Source organism: Chrysochloris asiatica, unplaced genomic scaffold (assembly GCF_000296735.1).
Source record: "Chrysochloris asiatica unplaced genomic scaffold, ChrAsi1.0 scaffold00254, whole genome shotgun sequence".
NCBI classification, from domain to species: domain Eukaryota; kingdom Metazoa; phylum Chordata; class Mammalia; order Afrosoricida; family Chrysochloridae; genus Chrysochloris; species Chrysochloris asiatica.
In genome coordinates this window covers 2,632,008-2,644,124 of record NW_006408772.1, presented here as the reverse complement: position 1 = coordinate 2,644,124, position 12,117 = coordinate 2,632,008, and the positions used below count along the sequence as shown (strand labels likewise).

The window sequence follows — 12,117 nt, the reverse complement described above, 5'->3', positions numbered from 1 at the left end:
TGATGCCTGTAGTCCCAAGCCTGCCCACCAGTGATGTATCCACCCTGGCTTTGGGGTGCCTCATTGTTTCCCTTCTTCTGTTTGTCTGTGTATTCTTTCGCTATCCCTATCGCCGCTGGATCTCCCCTCCTCGTGAACCAAACACTCGTGACAACTATGTCGAGGGAAAACCCCGGCAGTAAGGGTGCCTCTTTCCTGACCACAGAAAGTCGTATATGTAGAATCTCACGTGTGCTGAGGTAGTGTAGTTTCTGAAAGGGTCAAATTTGATTTCATTTGCAAATAAGAAGAGCAACTTTTCAAAATGCTTTTTAATATGCAAATCAGAGGTGGCATAATGTTATATTTCAGAAATACTTTTTTCCATTTAGCTATTTTACCATCCCCCACCTCATCCCCAGAAGCCTGTATTCTTTAGGTAGACTATATTTTCTGAAATTCCAAGAAACCTTTCAGGTAACATAAATATTAATTTCTTCTGATATTCTTCAGTGTGTCTCAACCCATTGCATAATACGATCAATGCAAAAGATTCACATATATCACTAAATCTCAACGGTGGTTTAGTTGAAAACAGCTCACTGAATTCCTGGAAGAAAATAAGTTACCTTTCAGATGCAGATAGAAACATGTTTAATCTTTGCATTTTGATTTGAGATCAAAGTTTTTTGTTTTTTTATTCCCTGTGCTCCAGGAGCAGGAATATCAAAATGAAGTCATTGTTTTGTCAGCTCCAATGATATTTGATTCTAGACATTCCCCACAGGTAAAATACTTATTTTTGTTTGTTGGTGCTAGAAGAGCTTATTTTTTGCAAGATTTCATTAGGATACTGGCAGAAGGTTCTAGTTAACCCACTGTGCTAACTTCAGTCTGTTACCAGTGTCTGGTTGTAGCACTGCATTAAAGGTGATTCTGAAGTTCAGTAAGTGGAATGAATATCCAAACTGATGATTCATCTACTATTGTTGTTGTTAAGTGCCGTCGAGTCGGTTTCGACCCATAGTGACCCTGTACAGGGTTTCCGAGGGTGTAAATCTTTACGGAGTAGAAAGCCTGATCTTTCTCCCGCGTAGCGGCTGGTAGTTTCGAACCGTTGACCTTAAGGTTCGCAGCCCGATTCGTAACCACTACGCTACTATAGGCCAGTGTTAAAGATGAAGGAAATGAGAAAAGGAGAAGAGCTTGCTTTCAAGTATTTCCTTCTCTGATCAAATATGGAAAGAATATTATACCAGCAATTAAATATTTGCTTTTCAGGGTTAACACAATAGCGTTAGTGGAATGTCCTTAATCCTAGGGCTTAGTTAAAATATTCCTTCTTGTTGCTGGAGTCACCTATGAATGGATAGAAAGGCTTCCTCATTTTCTCTGGCCCTGAACTTGCTAAGTCAAGACAAAACACTCTCCTACTCCGCAGATGATTTTCTTTTCCTAGCTTGGAGAACTTACCATTTGGTGACTCTGTGGTGGTTTCCTCAGTGGTGTATGTGCCCCTCTGGAGACCAGCAGGGGCAGTCACTCCCATCATATAATCTGTGCCACTGGGAGTTGGGAGGTGACCTTCTAGAGTTCCCTGGATGGCAGAGTTTACTCCTGCTTGTCCTGCAGGAAGGATTCCCTCATGGATCTCTGGAGTAGGCCCTGCCTGACTGGTGGGCAGCATGACTCCTGGGAATAAGGGGTGGATGAGGAGGCCCGTGAACATTTGTGGGGCCACTGGCTGTAAGGAGGGAGGGGAACAGAAAACAAAGACAAAAGGAGCACATTTAAGACTGATTACCCACCCTTGTTTTTCTTTGAGGGCGACAAGTTTGGGTAAGAGAGCAGGACTAGGGGTTAATGTTAGAGAAAGCAACAAAGGTTTAGCATTCCTCGGAGGGAGGAAATGCTTCCCTCTCGCAAGCCAAGTCTGATGCTGGCTTCATTATTGGAATTCCTTGCTATACTCTGTTTCCTTCAGAAAAGGGAAGCAAGAATCAAGCCAGTCTAGCAAAAGGAATAATGCATAATTTGTAATTCCCAGGCATTTCTCTAGATAGAACTCAGCCAAAAAATCCATACAATTATGGTGGTGTATTGTGTTATTTACCTAAACTATAGGCTTTCTTTTGCCCATAAATATTAGTTTAATAAAAAGTAGTAAAGTGGTATAAAATTAATGGAAAATTAATTTAATTAGATTAATCATTCCTCCTTCTTATAGTTTGCATTTCTCCAAGATTTTTTAAAAAAGTATTTTTTCAAAAGCATTGTGCTACTGAGTCAGACATATGTTTTTCTTGGCATTTGGCCATTGGTGTGCTCTTTGAGATTACTTAAGGAAATCCCCTCACTTGGACCACAAATGATTTGGACAATAGTAATGAATGCAGCCTACACTAGTTTTTTTTTTCTGGAAAAAATTACTGTGAAAAGTTCATTTTAAGATGAAATACTGTAATGTCAGTTGGGTGTGGAGAGAGTGTAAGGTAGGAGCTAGTTCTTTGGGATTGTTGTTGTGCATAGTGACTTATGCTGGGCCAACCTCACAATTGTTGCCACACTTGAGACTGTGGATGCTGTCACGTTGCCAATCCATCACACTGGTGGGGGTCTTCCTCTTTTTTCTGACCCTCCATCTTACCAAACATGTTATTCTCCAGGTCCCTCTTGACAATAAGTCCGAAGTATAAGAGACGAAATCTGGCAATCCTGCCCTCCAAAGAGCACTCTGGATGCACTTCTTCCAACACAGATATGTTGGTTCTTTTGGCAACCCATGGCACTTTCAATATTCTCCTCCAACACTATAACTCAAATGTATCAATTCTTCAATGGTCTTCTTTATTCACTGTCCAGCTTTCGCATGCGTATGAGGTTATTGAATATACCAAGACTTGGGTCAGGCGTACCGTAGTCCTCAAGCTAACATCTTTTCTCTTCAACACTTAAAAGGTCTGGTGCAGCAGATTTGCCTAATGCAATGCGTCATTTGATTTCTAGACTGCTGCTTCCATGAGTGTTGATGGTTGATCCAAGAAACATGAAGTCTGACAACTTCAGTCTTTTCTCCATTGATAAAAACATTGTTTATTGGTCCGGTGGTGAAGATTTTTGTTTTCTTTACATTGAGATGCAATCCATACTGAAAGCTATGGTCTTTGATCTTCATTAGTAAGAATTTTAAGTCCTCCTCACTTTCAGCAAGCAAAGTTGTATCATCTGCATATTGCAGGTTGTTAATGAGTCTTCCTCCAATCTTGATGCCACATGTTTCTTCATACAACCCAGCTTCTTAGATTGTTTGCTCATCATACATGTTGAAAAAGTGTGGTGAAAGACTATAACTTTGGCACACACCTTTCCTAATTTAAAACCATTCAGTGTTACCATGTTCTGTTCGAACAATTGCCTCTTGATCTATGAACAGGTTCCTCATTAAGTGTTCCAGAATACTCATACTTTGCAATGTTGTCCATAGCTTGTTATGATCCACACAATCAAAGGCCTTTGTATAGTTAATAAATTACAGGTAAGCATCTTTCTGGTATTCTCTGCTTTCAGCCAAGATCCATCGGACATCAGCAATGATATCCCTCATTCCACGGCCTCTTCTGAATCCAGCTTGAACCTCTGGAAGTTGTCTGTCAATGTATGTTTGCAGCCATTTCTGTATTACCTTTAGTAAAATTTTACTCATATGGGATATCAAAGAGATGACCGATGATTTCTGCATTCCATTGGGTCACCTCTCTTTGGAATGGACACAAATATGGATCTCTTCCAATCAGTCAGCCAGACAGTTGTCTTCTAAATTTCTTGGCAGAGATGAGTGAGTGCCTCCTGTGCCACCTCACTTTCTTGAAAGATTTCAATTTGTATTCCATCAATTCCTGGTGCCTTGTTCTTTGTCAATTCCTTCAATGCACCATGGACTTCTTCCTTCAGTATTATTGGCTTTTGGTCATATGCTACCTCGTGAGACTGTTGAACATTGACAATTTCCTTTTGGTGTAGTGATTCTGTGTATTCCTTTTCTTCTTTTTATGCTTTCTGCACCATTCAATAATTTGTCCAGAGAATCCTTCAATAACAAAAACCAAGGCATGGATTTTTTCTTCAGTTTCCCCAGCTTGAGAAATGCTGAGCGTGTTCTTCCCTTTCGGTTTTCTGACTCCAGATCTTTGCACATTTTGTTGTAATATTTGACTTTGTCTTCTTGAGCTGACCTTTGAAAATTTCTGTTCAGCTCTTGGACCTCCTCATTGCTTCCATTTGCTTTAGCAGCTCTACACTGGAGAGCAAGTTTCAGTGTCTCTTATGACATCCATTTTTATCTTTTCCATCTTTCTTGTCTTCTTAATGCCTTTTTGCTTTCTTCATGTATGTTTTTGATGTCCCACACCTCTTCTGGTCTTTAGTGTTTAATGTATCAAATCTGTTCTTCAGAAGATCTCTAAATTCAGGTGGGATATATTCAAGGTCATATTTTGGTTCTCATGGACTTGTTTTCATTTTCTTCAGCTTCAGTTTGATTTTGCATACGAGCAATTGATGGCCTGTTCCACAGTCTTCCCCTGGCCTTTTTTTCACTGATGATATGGAGCTTTTCCACCAACTCTTTTCACAGATGTAGTCACTTTGATTTCTATATATTCCATTTGGTGAAGTCCATATGTATCACCATCTCTTATGCTGTTTATAAAAGGTATTTGAAATGAACAAGTCATTGGTTTTGCAAAATTCTATCATGTAATCTCCAGCATCATTTGTATCACCAAGGTCATATTTTCCAACTACTGATCTTTCCTCTTTGTTTCCAATCTTTGCATCCCAACCGCCAGTGATTATCAATATATCTTGATTGCATGTTTGATCAGTTTCAAATTGAAGAAGTTGGTAGAATTCTTCTAGTTCATTCTCACTGGCTTTAGTGGTTGTTGTGTAAATTTGAATAATAGAGGTATTAACAGGTCTTCCCTGAAGGCACATGGATATTATCCTATCACAGACAGCGTTGTACCTCATGACAGATCTTGAGTTGTTCTTTTTGCTGATGAATGCAATGTCACTCCTCTTCAATTTGTCGTTCCCAGCATAGTAAACCATGTGGTTGTCAGATTTAAAATGGCCAATACCAGTCCATTTAAGCTCACTAATGCCTAAGATATCAAAGTTTATGTGTCCCCTTTCATTTTTAACAATTTCCAATTTTCATCAATTCAAACATCGTACATTCCATGTTCTGATTATTAATGGATATTTATAGCTGTTTCTCTTCATTTTGAATTGTGTCCCATCAGCAAATGAAGGTCCTGAGGGCTTTATTCCCACTGGCTTTACTCCATTTGCAACATCATGGTTAACTCTACTTTGAGGAGGCAGCTCTTCCCCAGTTGCATTTTGAGTGCCTTCCATCATCAGGGGCTCATTTTCTGGCACTATATCTGACAGTATGTCCCTACTATTCATAAAATTTTCAGTGACTAAATACTCGGAAGTGTTTGTCTTTATCTGGAAGCTCATCTGAAAACCTGTCTACCATGGGTGACCCTTCTGCCATAGCTTTCAGAATCACAGAAACTCACAAGCCACTACAGTACGACAAACTCTCTAGGATTGTTGTTGTTGTTGTTGTTATGTGCCGTGGAGTTGGTTCCGACTCATAGTGACCCTGTACATGGTTTCTGAGGTTGTAAATCTTTACGGGAGCAGAAAGCCTCATCTTTCTCCCTTGGAACAGGGAGTTTCGAACTGCTAACCTTGCGGTTCGCAGCACAATTCGTAACCACTACACTATCAGAGCTCCTTTAGGATTAGCATTAATAAATGTGTTTTCATACAGTAAAAAGTGCTGAGAATTCATAATTAAGATAAATGTAAATTTCATTTATGGTGGACTTTACATTTTAGTTTGCATAAGAACCATCTGAGAAATTTGTTAAAAGGGTCCATTACCAGAGAATCTCAGTGATCAGGTCTGGGTCTGGACACAATGGCACTTAACAACAAAACAAAAAACACTCCAAAGGACAGTGATTTGGTGGTCCAGATTAAGGTTTATGATTTGTTTTTCTTTAAGAAGCACTGAAACCAGAAGTAGTTTTATACTAGATGAGACACAAAAATATAATGCAAAAAATTTCAGATCAGTACTGCTACAACTGTAGTTTTAAAATAAAAAGATGTGTGATGACTATCATTAAAAAAACCAGAATGTACTGTAAATTATTAGAATGTATTTTAGCATTTCAAATAACAAAGACATTGTTTCTTAAACTTTGTGTGACTTTGTGTTGAATTAAATGAAAATGTATTTGTCACTGTGAGTTGTACTAAAAAAGTTTGAAAAGCACTGGTACAGTGGATAGAAAAATGGTTTTGCCCCTGAATCCACTGGTTTTTGTTGTTTTAGGGCCCAAACTACTCAAAAATATTTAATCACAGTTTCTTTATCTGTAATACTGAGTCAAAAATCTCCACTGTGTAGTTTGGTGATGATTAATAATAAGGCCCAATAAACTGGTAAATGTGAAGTTCATGTACCAACATTAGCAAAACAGACACTAACGCCTTTGCTTGTTTGTTACTTATGGACCATATATAAATGTTCTTTTTCACATAAAAAAAAACTGTGTTTGTAGATATTTCCTTAATTCTTTAGTTCTTTTGTCATATTTATATATCATTTAAATTCTAGTCATTTCCCCTAAAAATGGAGGAATGTGTAGAAATACCCAATAATGATATTTAACTTTAGCCTTATAGCTATTTATGTCTGTAGGAAAGAGTTGATTAATCACTATCTGATGCTAGAAAAAGAACATATTTTCTTATAAAAATGAAAAATCCAACTCAAGAGCATGAAGCTTTACTCTAAAAAGTGTCAATATCTCTATTATTCTATATTTCTATAGTTAGTAATTCTGAATTTTCACCAATATAAAATTTTAAAATTATATGCAATAGCTTTCTGGACAGAAGTGAATCTGACAGAAATAGGTAGATAAAATAGTTAAGTCAAATTAACAGAAAGGTAGCTTGAGAAGAATGATGAAATACTCAGTGAGAGAAAGGATAATGCAATGCTAAGATCCATAAAAAAGGTCAGCCTGTTTGTGGTTTGTGGTCAAGAGAAACTATGTGAGGACCACAAACAGAATTGTAGTATAAATCAAAATAATTTGAAATGTTAGTATATTTTGTTGTTACCAATTCTTCTGAGCTTAGGATAGCACCCTAGAAGCAAAATGACAAATACAAGTTATTAGAGACATTTTAATATATTAGAGGCAAGTTATACATCATATAACATTTATAAATTTAAATACTTTCATGGTTTTTATAAAATTTTTTGTAATTTTCAAAATATTTTAAACTTCCTTATAATCTGTATCACAAAATTCAAGTTACCATATGATATTGGACAGCTAATATTTATTATCTGAGAGATGTAAGGGCAAACACCTTTATTATTAAGTAATATATGCATGTTGGAGGAAACTTGAAGAATACAGAAAGCTTTGAAGAGAACAAATCAAAGTTACAATCCTACCATGAAGAATTTGATGCATTTTTTTTTCTGATTCATTTTTTTGAGTTGTTTTCTACATGTTCCTTTTGTGCCTAATAGAAACTATGTAATTTATACTATTTTGTGTCTTATCATTGTTTTTAAAATTATAGGACAATCATTGCACCATGTTATGGGAAACTTTTAATACATTTAATTTTGAATGGCCACATAGTATTTGTTCTTATGTTGTACTGTTTGTAAATAATTTTTCTTTTGTGGTAAATTTAAGTTGCATCCAATATTTTCTTCTACCCAAGTGTTAGTTTGATCAGTTACTTGTATGTGCACTTCTGCTATATTTCAGGTTATTTTAGTGAGATATGCTCCTACATATGGAATTAAGAGTTTATATGAACCTTATGTTCGATTATTTTCAGAAGTAAAAGCTGCTATCTTGGACCTTGGTGATTTGATCAATGATCTCATGAATAACCTTTCTTACAGAAAAATGGGAGAGGAGAGAAAGTGTTATGTAACATTTCTAGAGGAGCATATATAAATAAAAGTATATATTTGGGATTAAAAAGTAAGTCCCCAAACTCATTAAAGCAATTCCATTAACTTGTTTGTTTCTTAACAACTTGGTTTAAAGAGTTGATTGGTTGATTCACCTGTGATGTTTACTGATGAAATGTAACTATTTCCAGCTACTCACTTTCAAATTCAAAATAAAAGTATTATCTACAAAAATTGGTTCAGATCAAATGAGATACTACAGTAAAGTATTTAGAAGTGTACTTGGCATTAGTAGAAGTACTCAATAAACACTAGTGCTTGCTATTATGATGTTCATACAATGCAGATTAAGTTGGAAACATTATAAATATCTGGTAGATTGAGGCAAGATAAATATTTCACACCAAAGGGATATAAAATCAATATATTTAAAATAATTTTAAATGGGGAAGAGATCGTCTCTTCAACAAATGGTGTTGGCAAAACTGGAAATCCATTTGCATAAGAATGAAGCAAGACCCATATCTCACACCATATACAAAAACAAACGCAATATGGATTAAAGACCTAACTGTAAAATCTAGAACTATAAAGATAATCCATAAGAAAATATAGGGAAATACTTAAGGCTCTAATATATGACATAAATACATTGTCAAACAACAAATAGTAGAAGACAAATAGATGAATTAGGCCTCCTAATAATTAGGCATTTATGTGTATCCAAAGATTTTGCCAAAAGAATAAAAAGAGAAACCACAGACTGGGAAAAGTTGTTTGCAATGACTAATGTCTAAAATATATAACAAACTACACCTTTACATGAAAAAGAAACAACCCAATTAAAAAATGGGTAGATGACATGAACAGACACTTCACCAGGGAAGACACTGAGGCAACCAACAAACATATGAAGAAATGTCCATGATCATTAACCATTTGCTGTTGTTGTTAAGTGCTGTTGAATCTGTTCCAACTCATAATGACCCTGTATAGGGTTTCCAAGGAGCAGGTAGTAGTTTGAACTGCCGAGCTTATGGTTCGCAGTCCAGTGCTGACCCTAAAGCACCATACCATTAACCATTAGATGCAAATCAAAACAACAATGAAATATCATCTCACACAAGCATTAATTACAAAGTTTAAAACAAGGGAAAACAACAAATGCTGGCAAAGGCCCACCTACATTGTTAGTGGGACTGTAAAATGATTCAATCATTGTGGAAAACAGTATGGTTCTTTCTCAAAAACTTGAAAATAGAAATACCATATGACCCAACAATTCTTCTACTAGGTATATAGCCACAAGTAACAAGAGCCAGGACATGAGTAGATATATGCACACCATTGTTCATCACAACACTATTCACAATAGTAAAAAGATGGAGACAGACTGAATGTCTAGCAATGGAAGAATGGATAAACGAATTGGTACATACACACAATGGAATACTATGCAATGTTGAAGAATAATGGTGAATCTGCAAGACACCTCATAACTTAGATGAACCTGGAGGACATTATGCTGAGTGAAATTAGTCAATCACAAGAGGATAAATATTGTATGAGACTATTATTTTAAGAGCTCAAGAAACGGTTTTGATGCTAAAAGAAATATTCTTAGATGTTTAAGAGGGGTGGGAGGGAACCGAGAGTAATTCACTAACTAAAGGGTCTGCAAATGTTAACTCAGGTGTTTGGGAGGGCAATGTACAAGAAGAGGGAGGTTGGCAGAAGAATGATGATGATAGGTGTAGACACAGGGAGATATGCAAGCCCTAAACAGGATAGAGGTCAATAGTATTAAATACATACACAACTCTGTACAAAAATACAGGCTGAATGGCTATGGTAGAAAGATGAAAGTATACCCACAAATAAAAAAGGGTTGAAAGGATATTGTATATAGATATTTATCTTTGCTTCAAACACAATTATGAATGTGGTAGAGTATGCAGCAGGCAAAATGATGAAAGTTCTTAGATATTATCAAACATCTTAAGACAATGAGTTGATGGGGCTGGGGGTTCAGGACCATAGTCTCAGGGGCTGCCATTGTAAATTGGTATAACATAGTCCACAGAGACAATGTTTCAGGTATTATTTTTGTGTTTGGGATCTTAAAAGTTCCTTGGTGGCCACCTAAGTTGCAACTATTGTATCTCCGTGTGCGGACGAAAGAAGAGTAATGAAAGTTGAAGATGCTTGGGATCAATTAGTCCAGCAGACTAATGGAACACATGAACATCAGCCTCCATGACCCTGAGACTAGAAGAACTAGATGGTGCCCAGTTACCACTGCCAACTGATGTGAAAGCGACTACATTAGAAGTTCCTGGATAGAGTGGAAGAAAATGTGGAACAAAACACAAAATTATAATAAAAGACCAGGTTTACTAGTCAGAAATAGATTGGAGGAACTTGACACTACAGCCCTAGATCACCTTTCAGGTCTGGAAATTAATTCATTCTTGTGGCCCAATTTTCAGCCAAGCAGGAGATAGGTATATAGAAAGGGCAACAACACTAGTTAGGTATGTGCGCCATGGATTGGTCAATCATTCAAAATAAAAAAGGCAACATTTTCCTAAGGACAAAGTTGAGAAGGGATGGGAAATGGGTAGAACGGAAATAGAAACCACAGTGAGGAAGCGGGATAACTGTTGTTAAATGGAGGGGATTGCAATAATTGAGATGAAACAAAGTGCATGATTTGTTGCATGTAAAACATGTGATCTTGTCTGCAAATTTAATTCACGCTAAAAAGTTAAAAAAAATGCAAAGCAAAAAAACTCCTGAAAAATGATTACCATAATGTTTTTAATGATGAAAAAAATATAATTTTACCTGGGCTCCAAGCTGTGCTACAATAACTGGTAACATCTGAAAAAGAGAAAATTTAAGTAAAACCATATTCAAAGGTAAATTCTTGCATATAAAAACATATTCAATTGGTTTCCCTTGCTTACTATTGTAAAATAGACACTTGAGTAGGATAGAAAAGAATATCAGGAAAATCTTTATGGAGCAAAAAGCTTCATCTTTCTCCCAAGAAGTGACTGATGGATTCAAACTGCTAAACTTGTGTTTAGCAGCCCAACATTTTCATTGTTGTTGTTGTTAAGTGCCATAAGACTCATAGAACCCTAATAGGGTTTCCAAGGAGCAGCTGATGGATTTGAACCACTGACCTTGTGGTTGTCAGTCTAGTGCTTATCCTATTTCAAATATATTCTTATGGTACCTAATGTTCTAGAACAACAACAAAAATATTTTCCTACCACTCTTTGAAATATATTCTAGACTGTTGTTTTAAGTCAGTTCTGACTCATAGCATCCTTGTATAGCGTTTCCTAGGCTTTAAATCTTCTGGTGAACAGAAAGCCTTATCTTTCTCCCACAAAGCGGAAGGTAGCTCAAACCATGGACCTTGTGGTTGCAGTCCAGTGCTTAACTATGGAGTCACTGGGCTCCTCAGACAGGTTAGAGGTTGTTGTTTTTGTTGTTAGGTGCCATTGAGTCAGTATAGACTCATAGCGCCACTATGCACAATAGAATGAAACAATGCCTAGTCTTGGGCCAACTTCACAATTGTTGCCAAGCTTGAGCCCATTGATGCTGCCACTTTGCCAATCCATCTCGCTGGGGGTCTTCCTATTTTTCTCTGACCCTCCACCTTACCAATCATGATATCCTTCTCCGGCGACTGGTCCCTCCTGACAACATGTCCAAAATATGAGAGATGAAGTTTGGCCATCCTGGCCTTCACGGAGCACTCTGGCTGCACTTCTTCCAACACAGGTCTGTTGGTTCTTTTGGCAGCCCATTGTACTCTTAATATTCTCCACCAACACCATAATTTAAAAGCATCAATTCTCGTACAGTCTTCCTTATTCACTATCCAGCTTTTGCATGCATATAAGGTTATTGAATGAAGTCCTTGACAATGTCAATCTTTTCTCCATTGATAAGAATGTTGTTTATTAATGAGTCTTCCTTCAATCCTGATGCTACATTTCTCTTCATATAGCCCAACTTCTCAGATTATTTGCTCAGCATACAGGTTGAATAAGTATGGTTAAAGAATACAACCTCGTCACACA

General features: G+C 36.8%; 1 protein-coding gene across 1 annotated transcript in view; it reads right to left on the bottom strand.

The window, feature by feature from the left end:
* Window positions 1–1,303: 1,303 nt before the first annotated feature.
* AMTN (amelotin) overlaps window positions 1,304–12,117 on the bottom strand; it is a 23,812-nt gene continuing 12,998 nt past the window's right edge. Inside the window, exons 5-7 of the mRNA XM_006873791.1 lie at window positions 10,862–10,897; window positions 7,195–7,221; window positions 1,304–1,723 (exon numbers count right to left, since the gene is read on the bottom strand). Coding sequence (XP_006873853.1) covers window positions 1,304–1,723; window positions 7,195–7,221; window positions 10,862–10,897 — 483 coding nt within the window. The remainder of the gene's footprint in view (window positions 1,724–7,194; window positions 7,222–10,861; window positions 10,898–12,117) is intronic.